The sequence below is a fragment of the Artibeus jamaicensis genome, unplaced genomic scaffold, assembly GCF_021234435.1.
Source record: "Artibeus jamaicensis isolate MK-2021 breed Jamaican fruit bat unplaced genomic scaffold, CSHL_Jam_final contig_889, whole genome shotgun sequence".
Taxonomy (NCBI): domain Eukaryota; kingdom Metazoa; phylum Chordata; class Mammalia; order Chiroptera; family Phyllostomidae; genus Artibeus; species Artibeus jamaicensis.
In genome coordinates this window covers 2,259,830-2,276,234 of record NW_026522005.1, presented here as the reverse complement: position 1 = coordinate 2,276,234, position 16,405 = coordinate 2,259,830, and the positions used below count along the sequence as shown (strand labels likewise).

General features: G+C 41.3%; 1 protein-coding gene across 2 annotated transcripts in view; it reads right to left on the bottom strand.

The window, feature by feature from the left end:
* Positions 1 to 10,767: 10,767 nt before the first annotated feature.
* Positions 10,768 to 16,405, bottom strand: part of SLAIN2 (SLAIN motif family member 2) — a 76,544-nt gene continuing 70,906 nt past the window's right edge. For both annotated transcript variants that reach the window (XM_037164879.2, XM_037164888.2), the window contains 2 exons: positions 14,495 to 14,813; positions 10,768 to 13,389 (listed from right to left, as the gene is read on the bottom strand). In XM_037164879.2, the coding sequence (XP_037020774.2) occupies positions 13,323 to 13,389; positions 14,495 to 14,813 (386 nt within the window). In that variant the 3' untranslated portion in view covers positions 10,768 to 13,322. The remainder of the gene's footprint in view (positions 13,390 to 14,494; positions 14,814 to 16,405) is intronic.

Here is a 16,405-nt window from a genome sequence, read left to right as displayed (position 1 = left end):
ATAACAGCTGTGGAGCAGGCGCGAACAGCGGGGTGGGGCTGCTCGGGGGAGGAAACCAAAGACAGATTCTCTGATGTTTTCTTGTATTTTTTTCTGAGTCTCTCGGGGGTTGTTATTAAGGGCACAGACTCTAGAGCCGTATTTCCTGCATTTAAATCCTTTGCCACGAGCTGATGCTGGGCAAGCTGCTTATTCCCTGGTGCTTGGGTTTCTTCCCATGTAAAATGGGGACCATTGTTGTAGGTTTTACTGTAGGGGATGGTGGATGGTCAATGACCTAGGTCAAGGTACGCTACACCCCCAAATCTCAGGGGCTTGAAACCACAAAGATAGTTCGCTTTTTCATGCTGCATGTCCCTGAGGGTTGGCTGGGGCTCCGCGTTGTCCTCCCTTAAACAGCGTCCCTCTCTGGGGGAGTCTCCATCACCCAGAATGGTAGTGTTTTCTCTAGTGGGTGGAGGAAAAAGTAAAGGCTCCTGCGCAGAAATAATGTGTCATTTCTGCTCATGTTCCACTGGCCGAAGCAAGGGAATGGGCAGGGACATGCAGCTGGACCTGAGGCCCAGGGGGAGGAGGCCTGGAATACGGAAGGATGCCCCAAGGACCCTGGGGGAACCCGCGTGCTCCCATCCCCGGAAGGAGTCCGAGGCACTAGGTGAGAAGTGGAGCCGAACCACCTGAATGTAGGGACAAATGGGTCCCCGAGAGGGGAATAAGAAGAAGGCCAGAGGAAGGGAAGGGGGCCGCGAGCACAGGGACATTGGCTTTGCATTTTGAGAGAGAGAAGAGAAACGAGAGCGTTCCTGTGAGAAGCGGGGACTTGGAGAGCATGAGAGAAGTCTGAATTTGCAGGACCTCTGGCTGGGTGGTGCGTCACCTACTGACACATATCAGAGAGGAACTCTCTAATGGCTCCTCGAGAAATTGTCACAGACTTTCGTCATGTTTCTTTGAGCTGGAACACCAGGGTGAGATGGGCCCCAGGGGAGCCCACGCATGAGTGTTAGCAAGAGAACCCGAGGAACTCGGGTCTTGGAAGCAGGCTTCCGTGCACTTATCCCGGGAGCCTCTTCTCTTTCCTCGCCCCTGCTGGCTGGGTATTCTGGTAGGAATTTGAGAAGCGCAGATAAGAGTTTTTAAAATATTTAAGTATTTTAAATGCATCCAATCCAATTTTGATATATCTTCATATATTTACAGTTCACTTAGAAAAGTCTTTGTTTCCAACATTCATTTTGTTCTGAAAATGTATTGTTTCTAAAGTATTTTCCACGGTTCCAAAAAGAAACAGAATGGAAATTAGGTTCTAGGCTCACTATTTTAAAATGTATTTTTAAATACCCTGGCTGGTGTGGCTCAGTGGATTGAGGGCTGGCCTGTGAACCAAAGGGTTGCCAGTTCAATTCCCAATCAGGACACATGCCTGGGTTGCAGACCAGGTCCCCAGCAGGGGGCGCACAAGAGGCAACCACACGTTGATGTTTCTCTCCCTCTCTTTCTCCTTTCTTTCCCTTCTCTCTAAAGATAAATAAATAAAACCTTTAAAAAATTAAAATAAAATGTGTTTTAAAATAAACTTTTTATTTTGGAGTAGGTTAGACTTACAGAAAAGTTGCAAAGATAGTAAGTTCAGAGTTCCCACATGCCCTATGCCCAGTTTCCCCTATTGTTAACATCATACATCAATGTATTCAGTATAAAATCAATGAACCAATAGAGATACATTATATCAACTAAAGTCCATACTTTATTCAGAGTCCCTTAAGCTTTTGCCTAGTTTCCTTTTTCTGTCCCAGGATCCCACTCAGGAAACCACATTGGATTTAGCCATCATGATATCCCCATTATATTTTGATAGATCTCATAGTGATTTGTACTGAAAAAAAAAACAAAAACAAAAAAACAAAAAAAAAAACCCCAGACCAAAAAAACCAAATTAAATTCAGGGCTGCGGGAGAGTTGAGATTTAACTCTCCAAGAGCAAACAAGATCTCCCCCTGGTGTTCAAATAGAACATAGCATCTTGCCCTGGCTGCCGTGGCTCAGTGGGTTGATGCAGGCCTGTGAACAGAACGCTGGCTGGTCCAGTTCTCAGTCAGGGCACATGCCTGGGTTGTGGGCCAGGTCCCCAGTAGGGGGCGTGTGAGAGGCAACAAATCGATGTTTCTCTTCCTTCTCTCTAAAAAATAAATAAAATCTTTAAAAAAAAAAAGAAAATTGCATCTTGACTTTCCAACGTAGTGCTAATGCAGAACAAACCCTCCTAAAAAGTTTGTTTTGGAAATCATAGTTTAAATATCATGGATAGAAAGAGAAGATACAGTCAATTACTAACACAAATGGCAAACAGCCTCAACAGCAGCACGTTTTTGAAGAGAGCGGGCGCCTTGGACCTGGCAGGTGTTCACGTAAAACGCCTGTGGGGTTGACGCAGGCGTCTCCCCTCCGGGGCCTGGTATAGCGCCCCTGCTCAATAGGCAATCAGAGCCTGAAGGAGCGGTGTTCTGTGGGTAGGCATTCAATCCCTGGGCCTATTGTTACCTGAATGGCTGTCTGCTTCCCTGGTCTTTGACGGGCAGCGCTTTCCCCCTTCCCTCCTCCCCCTCCCCCAATTACTGAAGATCAGATGTCTGGCTATTCACACATGTGAACATAATAAAAAATCAGAAACATGCCAAAAGAAGCTTGTGAAATAACAATCCTAAAGACAGAAAATCAGACACTAGCCATCCATATAGAAATGGACATAGTTAAGAACTTAGAACTTTAATAGGATATTCTTATATGGAATTCTAACGATTTGGATTATGCGATTTGGGTCAACAGGAAAAAGAAACCCAGCACATTTGCAAGGACGACTTCAACTCTGGCTTTGGGGCAGCAGGATTGACAACTGGTAGAGAGGGAAGAAACACATTTATTAAACACAGAATACAGTCGTTGATTTCCCTGATGAGTTTAAATCATCAAATGGCATTCCTATTGCAACCAGCATCTTCTGTTGATGACAGCGTCAGAAAAAGAGTTTTGTTAAAAATGACTGAAATTTAAAAATTTTTCAGGAAGGAATTTTAGGAGTTTAGGAATTTAACTAAGTTTTTTTAATTTAGGATTTTAGAAATTTAGCTAAGTTTTTATTACTTAGAAAATTTATTTATTTGTAGCGGACCTTGTTAGTTGCTGGCCCTACATCCATTTGCCCTTTTCTTCCACTAACAGAATTTACTAGGAAGGCAGCGTATGCAGCTAAATACGTACGTATTCCCTCTCCCAGCTTCCTTTGCTGGGAGGTGCTTTGCAACAGTTTTGGACAATGACATGCAATCAGAAGTCTGCCGGGCCTCTGGGAAACTTTTGTTTCCTGAGTCAAGGTTGCAGATATCCCTTGCACTGCCTCTTTCTCTTATTTCTGACTTGAGTGAAGATGTGATGGCTGGATCTGCAGCAGTCAAATAGAACCACAAGGCAACAAGAATGCAGACAAAATTCAACTCTAAGGATAGTGGAGCATAAAGTTAGAAAGAGCCTGGTTCTCTGAAATTATTGTTGAATACTGAACAAACACCACCAATAACCTAATTTGGAGTTAATTAATATTTATATATGCTTCTGAAAATTTAAGTTCTGTTACCTAAAGCCCAATATATATTGATCAATTAATATTATTCCTAAGTATTTTTAGTATAATTATTAATCTTCCTGAGACCCAGGCACTGTGTGAAGCTCCCCATATGCTTCATCTCTTTTTCTTTTTAATCCTCACCCGAGGACACACTTAGAGAGGGGAAGGGAGGAAGGAAGAGAGGGAGAGAAACACGGATCGGTTGCCTCTTGTACGTGCCCTGACTGGGGTCCGAACTCACAACCTAGGTGTGTGCCCCGAGTGCGGATGGAACCTGCACTCTTCGGTCCGTGGGATGATGCTGCAACCATCTGAGCCACACCAGCCAAGGCTGTGCTCTGCTTCTTTTAATCTGCACAGCAAATTCGTGATATCGATCTTACAATCAAGCCCTTACTGTCAAGGGTAGAGGGAGATTCCGAAATTTAATTAAGTGACATGGGTTACACAGCTACCAGTGGTGGAAAAAAGTGGACCCAAGATGGTCTTCTCCCTTCTGCCATGTACTCAGATTTCCTACAACAGTGTTGAAGACCACCTTTTATAATTTTTTTAAAAATGTTTTATCTATTTTTAGAGAGTGGGAAGGGAGGGAAGAAGGGGAGAGAAACACCAATGTGCAAGAGATACATTGATCAGTTGCCTCTTGCACGCCCCCAGTTGGGGACCTGGCCCACAACCCAGGTATGTGCCATGACTGGGAATTGAACCTGAGACTTTTCGATTTGCAGGCTGGCACTCAACCCACTGAGCCTCGCCACCCAGGGTACCATTTATAATTTTTATACATACATTTTATCTTCAGGATGTAATTTTCTATGTTTCTTTTTTCTTTTTAGTTTAATAGACATTTATTCTTTTAGTTGTACCACCTCTACCCACAAAATGGATGGTTTAAGTTTTTGAGTGGAAAGAAATTTATGTCTGCTACATGTTTGCTGGAAATCATTTAACTGAGCCTTTTAAGACTCCTGAAGAAAATAGGAGGAATATTGGTTCAAGGAAACCAGCAGTCAGATTTGGAAACATACTACCTGTTCTTAAGTCAGCAAACCCAGAATGGAAACAGGGCTATTCCCCTTCCGTGTTTACTGCACACGCAAATCGACACTGGGAAGCTGAAGCCTCCTGTGGTACTGGCAACACAATGAGGTGGTTAGTCTGCTTTACCAGCAAGGTGGGCACACCTGGAACATGGTAAGCTTTTGGGGTAGTTGGAGCCGGGCTGAGAAAAATAACTGTAGGCCATGATCAAACTAAGCAATGAAGTACTTCTCAATAGAGCTCCCCAGCTTTTCCCCTTAAGGTGGCAAGTGGCTTCACGATGTGACCTTGGAGACCAAGCCGGTTTTGCTTAGGTTAACCAGGGCCTGTTTCATTCGTAGGCAAGCCCTCTTGCCAACAGGATTCATGGTTCGATTCTCCTAAAAATGGTGGCATCCTTTTAAACTGCCACGTCCTCTTCCGACCATGTTGTCTGACAAGGTCCGTGTATGAAGGACTTGAGTTCAAGGAATTCGTCTCCCCGGAGGAGAACGTGGCATTCAAAATGGGTTAACAATTGGCTGTTTTATTTTAATTATTATACTCTTGCTACTGAATATGGACATTGTACTGTACTTACTTATTCCTGTGAAAATCACCCAAGAGGAAGGGACAGTTCAGGGGAAAACATTAGTATTCCCCACGGAACTGCCTGAAAGGATGGAAAAATCCCTTCTCCCCTTATACAGGGGTGTACGACAGCCAGGGTAATATAATTGTTAACCATAAGGGAAAACATGACATGTTGTATGAATTACCCTGGTTTGAGCAACTTAAAGTGATCAGGACCTCCATGGTGTACCAGAAATAAGAAAAACAAGTTAGATCTCTTAAATCAACAGTTAAGGCCAGTTAATAAAGAACCAGGTTGTTGTTGCAAACACAGGTTGTGTTGCCATCAGTTGAGGGAGTGGAAGAACAGATTAGAAGGACTTTCCCACGACTGTTCCTTACCCACAGATACAAAGGGTCTTCTAAGAAGACAAGTAAAAACTATATAGACCCCGACCCACAGCCCAGGGATACGGTCAGGATGGTTGAGATGCATCTGCAAGGCAGAGGCAACTGTGCCTGATTTCCTGTCTATCTCTCCTTATATGTTTGGGTGATCAAAAGGTGGTGGGATTGTTAGACTCCTGTCTTTCAGGTTCATTGATTCGCATAATTCCAATAAAGTGGTACAAAATAATTTCTTGACCAGTGAACAAAGTCCCTGAATGTCTAAAAGTTATTGGAGTAACAGCCCCTCCTTTACCTTGAATAGGAATATATATCAATTAGACAGCCATAGAAATAAGAAAAGCTGGTTAGCTATTGCAAACTAAACACATAGAAACGATTACCAGGGAGTCAGAGTCCATAGTACATAGAGAAACATTTTAGACAGAAAAGGCTAGATAGCTAAGTTAGACATCACAAAGGCCTTATAATAAATTTCCTATTACTTCTACTCAATCTAGTGTATCCTTTTGCCCCATGACAAATTCTGAGAAACTTTAATAAACATTAAGACATTAAAATTCTGTACATACAGCTACTTCTAATTGTCTGATTTATGGCTCTCCTGGTCAAAATAATCTTTATTATAACTGGATCTATGGGAACTTTCGTACTTTTCCTGGTTACCTTTGTACTGATTTTTTTCTGCTTAACTGATCATGCTATGCACCTGCAAATGTTAATCACTACTAAAAATGAAAATACAGAAATCTGCTTGTACTTGCCATAAACGGAACAGAGCTTCACTGTCCTTTGAGGCGTGTTGTCGTCTGTTACCCAGCGCCGACGCCTCACCCACCTTTCAGGAACTCCTGGACCCTGATGTGGCTGGACCGCAGCATTAAACTTTGCTCCTTCAGGAGTAGTTATAAAAGAGAAAATCCCGCCCTGGCTGGTGTAGCTCGGTGGATTGAGCGCAGGCCTGTGAACCAGAGGATCATGGTTCGATTCCTAGTCAGGGCACATGCCTGGGTTGCAGGCCAGTTCCCAGCAGGGGATGCACTAGAGGCAACCACATGTTGATATTTCTCTCCCTCTCTCCTTCCCCTCTAAAGATAAATAAAATATTTTTAAAAAAAAGAGAAAATCCCCCTCACCAACCAACATGCTGTAGCTTCCAGTAGCTCCTTCCCCGCCCCTAGTCTTTAGGGTTTTTCATTCATAGATTTTTGTCAGTTTCCTCTGGTTTAACTTGTCAGTAAAGAGCCATGATAATGGCACTTCTGCTGGCGCAAGACCAAGGAGGGAGAATGGGGAGCTCACCCCTTCCGGGGTCCCTCGTGCAGGTTTAACTCTCCTCCCCAATCTGCCTGCTTTGTTTATTTTCCATTGTCCTCAGGTGGCTGCCTTTTGCATTTTGTCAAAAATATTTAGTTGTTGTAAGTGGGAAAGATTTCTGAGGGCTTATTCCATTTGACTATGTCTGATGTCCAAAGTTGCAATATTTTTAAGAGACCCCAACTGGAAACAACCCAACATGAGAATGGACTAATTGTGACATATTTATACCATGGCAATGAGAACTATAGCAACATCATTAACGTGAGTGAATCTCACATTTTTTGTTTAGTGTCTGAGTGTCTAAAAATGAAAAAACTCCATTTTTAGCCTTTAATCAAAATAAAGTAGGAAAAAAAAAGTGTGGTTCCATTGATACGAACTTCAAGAATGGGCCAAACTAAATCACGATGTTAGAAGTCAGGGTGGCTGGCTTTGAGAGGGAGGTTGGAGTGCTTCACAGGTGGCATCAGGACAGCATTTCAGAGCTGGGAAGCCTTGCTCAGCTAGCTGGTGGTTCCACGTGTACTCAATTAGTGCTAATTCAGGGAGCTGAACATTCACGGTGTAACCTTTCCTGTGCATATTTTATTAGTTAAAATTTTTGAAAAGCCAACTCTTCTTCCTGAGGGCCAATGACAGAATCTTAGCTTAAATGGACCTGTGTACTTCGGGGAATTTACAGCAGGGTGCTTCATGGAATTCAAGGGCGGGCCTTACGAACAATTCAGCCAAGGGCTTAAAGGCGACCAGAAACTTGTCCCACTACAAATGTTTCTTCCAGGAACACGTGACTGCCGACAGAGAGCAATCGCTTTACAGGATGTGCACTGAGACGTCTGTGGTGTGCGCCCATTGCTTCGTTTGCCCACTTACCGGGGACGGCGCCGCTTTCAGGAAAAACGGTTGTTCCCCCCTTCCGTCCACAAGGTTTCCATGTGAGATGCACAGTTTTAACTCCAGTCACTTGGCCACAATCAATCAGTCTGGGGACGGCGCCTGACCTGGGCTGGGGAATCCTATTCCTAGAACTCTAATTCTTGTGACCATAGTCCTATTTTTGAAGACACTCGTGGGGTGGGGTCCAGAAATGTGCATTTTAACAGCCTGTCAGGTGCTTCTAAAGTTCAAGAACTCCAGACTACCTTCATCCTTGATTTGGTCGTGCCTGTTTCTTGTTTAAAAAGTAACTATTTATATATATTTAAGCAGAGGGAGGGGAGGAAGAAAGAGAGGGAGATAAAAATCCATGTGCCAGAGAAACATCGATGGGTTGCCTCTTACACGCCCCCCAACTGCAGCCTGGCCAACAACCCAGACTTGTGCCCTGATGGGGAATTGAACCAGAGACCTTCTGGTTCACAGTCTGGTGCTCAATCCACTGAGCCACACCAGCCAGGGCTGTACCTATTATTTCTTCAAAGGCATTTTGTTTTAAAACTGAAATTGTATTCGACTGATACTGTCAACTTGCCTTGGTAGACTGTGTGGTGCAGTTCAATAAAATATGTTATACAAGGTCCGGCAAAAATAACGCTCCTGTTTATTACAAAACCATAAGCATGTAACTCAGTAACATCACAGTGTCACACTCAGGCACACCATATGACACTTTAGGTGGAATGTTCAAATTAAAACTATAAATTATTACACCCATGTGTTACTCTACCAACCACACTCAAACAGGCATTTCTTCTGCCAAACCCTGTATGAAGAACTACGATAATACGTTTGATAAAGTTTTGGAATGAGTATTTGTATGCTCTTCCTGGAACTGATTTTTCAGCAGTAGAATCCATTTATAAATGATGATAGCCGTGACATCGGAGTTAACAAAAAATTACTTCCAACCATGACTATGATGCCCAATTCATTAAAAAAAAACCCCGAAAGACAATCTCCTCAAATTTAAGTGATTGATTACCCATGGAATTAAGTGTGTTTTCTTCATTATAATTTTCTGTATTTCTCTCACTTTCTGTAATAAACAATTTTTATAGGAAAAACCAATTAATAGTATAAAGATACAAACAATACATATATATATATTTTTAATCAAGGAATATCTGCAATCAGGAATGGTAAATCTGGGTCAAGCTTTCAATAGCAGGCCTCTGCTTAAAAGCAAAACATATTTACAAGGGAAAAATATTTCCTCATCTTTAACAGAAAACTACCCTTCTACTTAATATTCTAAAGCCATGTTAGGTCAGCACTGAAAATATTTATTTCTAGATTGCAGGATCCCCAGGTGAAACACAGGATCATTTTCACCTTTATACTTCTTAATATTTTTATTTTTTATCACTTTCAAAACCATAAGAAATAATGCTTTACTTTCTTGTTTCTTCTTTCTTTTTAAAAAGAAAACATTAACGTTACCCAGTGCAGATAAAGACTCAGTTTTAAACTGGCATCACTGAGCACAGGTGATTCTAAAGTTCACTGAGGTGATTCTCAGTTTTAACGGCGCTGTTATGTAAGGTGCATGAGTGAAATCTGTTGTCTTCAGAATAGTAACCAGAGGGCCACTGCATTCAGTCTCCTCAGACTTATGTTTAGGACCATTCAAAACACAAACTACATCAGGGGTTGCTGACTTCAGCTTCATGCCCAGGGGAACGCCCTGCTCTCCACCCCCCCCCGGTCAGGACCTCCCTGCAGTTGGTTTCTCTAGCGCTTCCACTGCTTTTGAACCTCACAGCTGAACTCTGGTACAGCAGATACTTCTCAAAAGCCTCTGTATGGATTTTCCTGTTACATTGGCTTCTAACAAGTTTAAGTAAACTTCTCATCCATTGATTTGCAAGTATTTTGACATTTACGGTAATTTCAAATGGTTCTTGAAAGTTTTTAGGTGCCCTGGAAGAAAAATTCCAACGTGAAGGCTCCATCCCTCACTACTGAGACTAAGTGTAACATGGAGGACAGTAAAAACTTCCAAAGGGAATGTGGGGAACCAATTAAACAGTGTACAATTCCTGATTTTTCCCACTCATCCATGAGAGAAAAGATGCACATGATCAACTAAATAAATATCCATACCGCTTTGAAAATGTATTCATTTTCTCTGCTGGAAATGCTTACAGAATCGTCATTGTACTTGTTTCACACATGCTACCTTTTTCTAACTTGACGTTAATTTACAGTGGATGAAATAGTTCCAGGAACATACCAATTTTGAGTAAATTGTAAATTTAGTCCAAATAATCCACACATGAAACAACCAGGGCAGAGAAAATATTACATGATACATTCCAACTCCATAAAGATCAAATATGTTTTGTGTCTGTGTGTTAAAAAAAATCAACTAAGAAATTCATTAAAACCAGTAGGCAACTGGTGACAAATGGCAGGGAGGGTAGGAGGAATCTCACCATATCCAGAAATTAATAAAAGACTTGAAAAACATAAATTTCATAATAAACCTTATGGTCAGGCTGTTTATTAAGGAGGCAACCACACATACAAGTTCGGCTATAGAAATGTCTGCCAATCAAACTTCATGTGACCTAAAAGGACCATGCGCAATGTCAAAAAACGATGCCTGTACATTCGATAAAAAGGTAATTTAAACATACACAGTCTAATCATTCTAGAGTTATACAAACATCTGGGGACACATGTATCTAATTTCCTTTCAAAAAAACTTTTTTATAAAAGTGATGTATTGAGATAATAATTTTAAAAAGTATCTGACAATTATGAATGGTCCCAGTTTTACAAAATGTGATTTCCAGGGAATGAAAACTGAAAAAAGTCAACTCCTCAGAGAGTGTTTTATATTACAAACAAGTTTTGTAGAAAAATGATCCAGCAAATGCTTGAGTTAAGAATATTTATATTTTTTCCAATTTTTACACTTTTATTAACACACAAAAAATAACATTCAAACACTGAGAAAATTAAATAACTTTGGAAGCAGAACTCATGTTTTTCTGCTTACATATAAGTGACAATTCTGGGCTGTTGGCACAAAAAAATAATCAACATTCATAAAACCCTCACTACTATATATCAAACATAAGTTAAAATCATAGGCACTAGTTTATCAAATCCACATTTCTCCTGTAAGACTAACCACAGTGAATCCTTGGATTTTCCCAAATAGAAAAACTGGCAATACACAAAGGCTTTCTAGTAAAAAAGCAATTTTTCTTTTTAGGAAACTAAAAGCCAATGGTCTGTGGTAGTACAACAGCAGGGAAAATAATACTTTACCCAACTCAGATCAAAATACATTTTTAACGAGTGATGAAATATTTTAATTAAAAAAAATAGACATTTTTTTCTGATGCAGCCTTTTAAAAACAAAGTTAAATAACCTGAATATTCCTTTTGAAACTGATAATCTAACTTAAAAATGTAATGGGTGTTTCATAATAGAGTTAAAGTTCATCTTAATTATTAGATTGCAGCATATATATATATATATTTCTTTTTTTGCAACGTTGCATTGAAGACTGAGACTTGTTTTGTTTTGTGTAAATGTGGTTTTAAAAAGAGACAGTGGCTAGTTCTTTCTTTCACTTAGATTTTTACATGGGATACCCCCTCACACACCCAAAACAGATGTTTTCTTGATCTTCTCTGAAAAGCAACACATTGTAGTTCATCATCACGTGGAATCCTGGTGCCATCGTTTCCTGAACCATCCCCATCGCCCTCAAATGCAAGGCTGAAACCTACCCCCTGCATCACACACGGAGATGCGTTAGCACCGGCAGCTGGGCTGCAAGGCTCCCTGCTGGTCAGGTTCACAAAGACTCCCTCAGTGTCCCGCGTGGCGGAACGGGGGTCTTGGTTCTACAGGTTTTCTTGTTCTCTCACTGCGTCGACCTCAATGCTCTCCTAAATATCAAGCTTCCCATTTCTCAATTTCTTTTGCCAACTTACAGAATGTCTTTGACTAACAGAAAATAAACATATTCAAATCTCTAAAATCCTCTAGGTGATTTGATTGCCAATATTTTAGAACTATTCAAATTAAATATTTAAAAAATGACCTCTCATTGTGAAAAAAATGAGAGGCCTGCTGTAGAGGACTTTTTAGTCTGGTAACAGCCTAAAAAAAAAGAAAACCCAACAACAACGAAGTGAGTGACTCCCGGGTACACGTACAGGCCACTACAGAGCGGGCCACTAAGGGTGAGTCACATGTAGTCACATGTACTGGGTTTCATTTGTTACCAAAAATGCAAACATTGACGTAAGGCAGAATCAAAGTCAAAAGGGACAGTGTTTTCAAAGGGTGTCCTCTACAGTGACTCAGTTTACAGTGGATCCGACTGGGCGGGACTTGGCAGGCCGCGCTCCCATACGACACAGGCTGCCGCGACGTTCAACAGCAACAATACAACTGTTGTGACCAGAGAGTTTGTAAGGTAAGTGCATAGAAGTTCCCCTCTCTCACTGCATGGTTTTGTTCCAGGTTGTAAGCACTGAGGTGGTGTTATTTATATCAAGAATAAAGACACACACTACTCGCTCTTTCCCATTATGGAAACATGCTAATAAAAATGAGACCTCTCAGTTCTGTAACAGATAACAGCGCGTGGAGAAGCTGGCTTCAGTAGCAAAGGCCATCTTTCCTGAGCCAGGAGCTACAAAGATTAGAAAGATTGTACGACTGACAGGAAGCCCTTCTGGCAATGGAAACAAGCACAGGGAATCTGATGTGTCGATGCAACACGGCGGACGCACGCGTGACCTGTCCGGTGGGGCAGACGCGTGAGCTACCGCTGAAACTTAGGAGTGAGCAAAACGATATTTTTCCGTACTGAATCTGCAAAAATAAGGTATGGAACTCCCCCAAATTTAGATAGCACGTTTTAAATCTCCAGCTCTTATCCTCCATCAACTCAGTCTAGTTTCTTGGAGTACCAATAAAATACTAGTAGAACATTTAAGATAATTAATCAGAATATTAGTTCTCATTAACACAGATATTTATTGATACCATTTTATACAGTAAATTAGGTTGAATGTGAAGTTTTGGATAGCTTGAATTCACCATTTTCTTGTGCACAACGGTACTCTCTCACTCATAAATGGGTATTTTCTCTTTGGCAACCACTAGGTTTTTTTGCCCAGATATTGGCCTCTGTCAAATATTTAGAAATCAACTTAGTTTCTGTTCAACAAAACTAAAAGTGATTCTATGGAGAGTGATTGTATGATTACCAAACACATCTGATGTTAAATGTCATTAAAGTGCTGATTGATCATCTCTGTCAGTTTGTGCTAATTAAGACAGAGAGCGATGGGATTTTATAAATCCCAAGAGTCTCATGTGAACAGTCTGCATATAAAAGTTGTCGGTTGGCCTGGTGAAGGGTACCCATGAAGCCGTGGACCTCTGCGTTCTTCTCTTTGCTGGTCAGTAACAGCCATCTTTCCAACTGTCATCTTTCATGCTACCATAGGTTTTAGGAGCTGGCAAGGATCTGAAATAAAGCAATTTGATAAAGTGATCTGCAGGGCTTAAATCGCACATCGCCATACTATGTCCCACACTGGGTAACTGCCTTGCAGGGCACCAGAGCCAATGAAGGCCGGCCCAGGGCACTGCTGAGACCACACATGGTGTGAGCACAACCACCCCACACTCAGCATCTCCCAACGTTCCCGTTCTGCTCGGCATCAGGTGACCTCACTAACCTCTCTTTGTTAACACAGCTAGTAGAGTACAAGAAAAGACTGTCTCATCTTTTCCAGCCACATGGATTACCAACCTCATTTACCTCACTAAAGTTCAATATTCTTCTCTGAAAATAGGAGTAACCACAGTACCTACACTTTTAATGTTACTGCAAAAATTAAGTAAGATATACACGATACTTAGCAGAGTGCACAACAAAAAGCTGTTGTACTCTATGGTTCAGAAATGTAGCATGTTTACGTTAGAATAAAAAAGTATAGGCAGTTTAAATGCTTATGGAATTAAAACATTTTTTACATGCAAATAAATATTGAACATTCAGTTCTGACATATAAATTTACTGATGTTGTAACCACATTCTTGAAAGGTAAATAAAGATTACAGGTGCACAGTTACCCACCTGGTTGGGCTCAGAATTACTTGAAGATTAAATAAACAAAACCAGCATACCCACAGATTTTGGTCTTCATACCAGACCAAGTCTTTGTCAGTAAATTTTAGGCCTATACGTTTATATAAATTCCACAGAAGATTCTGATTTGTAGCAAGGTTTGAGAATCACCATTTAAGATAAGAAATTTTATGTTAAATGTCACTCTAGGTTCTAATATGCCTTTACTATTGTAGGAGGTCTCTGAGGTGTTTAATAATGTCAGATATCTAGGCAAATTTAGTCTGAACCAAAGTGATATAATACCCTCAATGTCCCAAGTAAGGTTTTCTTTTAAAACAATTTAAAAAAAAACCCCGCTTAATCAAATTGCACTAAGACTCCAGTGAGAACCCAATTAGGACTCTCTCGGTTCACTATCAAATGCAAATATGAGTGCAATACCAGTCTACCCACTTCCCTATGCTCAAGAACGCTGAAACAATCATTTGTTACTCACCTGCGAACAGGCTGTGCAAGCTTGCTGCGAGGCACTGGTATACCCCCAGCAGAAGGGGCACTGGGTCTGGGCAAGCCACTTCTCATCACGGTTGTCCCTGCAGGTCTGGTTAGAGTAGCACTGTTGATATTGCTGGGAGGATTCGCTGGGACTGTGTTCTGAACCATAGGAGGCCCAGGTGAGGAGGTGGTTTGTGTGAGCTGTGTTGTTTCTTGGCTACCAGGAGAACCAGAGCCATGGTTACTAAATGCTTTCACTGGCTGCCGGAGAGCCAAGGGAGATGGTGCTGCAGGGGAGCGGAATTTGCCTGGAGAAGGTACTGCAGGAGGGCAAAGAAAAGTCAGTGTTTTCAGTGGGAACCAAGTGTAAGTGAAACCACTGCTTTATATAACACCTGGAAACTGGGCATCGGTACACCTGTGTTCACGAAAACTCATTCTATAGAAATGCAAGAAACAGAGAACATTTCTGGGCTGATAAAAGAAAAGGGTGATTGGTAAGCCCCAAATAATCACGTCTTTCCTCAATAAGGCTGACTACCAGAGTGCTGACAAGAATTTAAGATACACTTTCCCCTTAAAGAAACATTCATGTAAACATGTATCAAGTACCTGGTGGGTGTGTCTCTGAGTCCTGTGTCACCTGCAACATCACTTAAAAATTAGAAACTAAACATTAAGAACAAAAAAAACAAAATTACTTCTATTGTTGTGTTTCACCAAGTAGGGAAGTTATAAATCAATCTACTGGCATATCAAGAGGTATATGAAGTCACATGAAGACTTCTTCACATGAAGAAGACAGTGTATTTTTCTGAAATGGCAAATCTATTAAGTGTCGAGAACATTTCTATATTAAAACAAATACTGATATATGAAAGAATAAAATGTACAACTTGCATTAATTTTTAAGCCAAAGTAAGTTCAAATAAAGTTCATTACTGTGTTGGTCCCTCAGCACTGTAAGTTCAGATCTAGGAAACGTATTCATCCTTCCCTGTTTATTCTATTTGGATAAAGGATCTCGGAAAGGATATCAATTTTAGTTTCCTCAAATGCCCATGGATGGCTACACATAATATAACCTGCTTTATCTAACAGAAAACTGTGTGGGAGGGGTGGGGGGTTCAGAGAAAGTGGGGGTAAGGAGAGAGGCACGGCTCACAGGCAGACAGAAGCCACCTTGTTTTCTCTCAGCTTTCATTAGTTTGGGGAGGGTATGAGTGAAGGGAAAGTTTGGGCCAGCAACTTGGTCCTAAAACTGTAGAAATGGAATGTTCTATAGAACTCGATCCTTCTCACTTCTAGTAATCCAAGGGATATGAATAACAGCAAGGTCTACCAGAGTAGTGAGCACGAGAAGAAGGAATGAATGAGTCTGGCCACTACTTTCATCTGGTGACTGCGAGGGTAAGCCTTAGCCTCAGAACTCCAGGAGAGGGGGAATTCACCTCCCATCACCCTTTCAGTAAGGTTTTCTGTACAGGGCCTCCTTCCTTCCTAGCTGATCTCCCCTGCCGTCTGTCTGATTAGAGCCCCAAATGTCGGCATCTCCGTATTTAAGATATACTAGGCACCAGTACTTGATGTGTTCAAATTATCTCTGCTTAGCTCCTGAAACTCAAAGGCCATGATTCTCAAATTTGACTGCATCAGAATCCTGAGGAACTTAAAAAAATTATGGAGGTCCAGGTACCGCCTCCCCTCCAGGGAATCTAATCTAGAATGGAACTTAAATATTAATTTTAAAGCCATCACAGACGCTTTCTGCCATGAAGGCAAAACTGGGAAGGGGCTTAACCCCCTGCTGTGCAGTCTTATAACATTGGACAGAACATAGAAAAAAGTCTTCAAATACTGGAGCACAGGCAGTACAAGGCTGTAATCCCCGGGAGAAGGAAACTGTATGTGG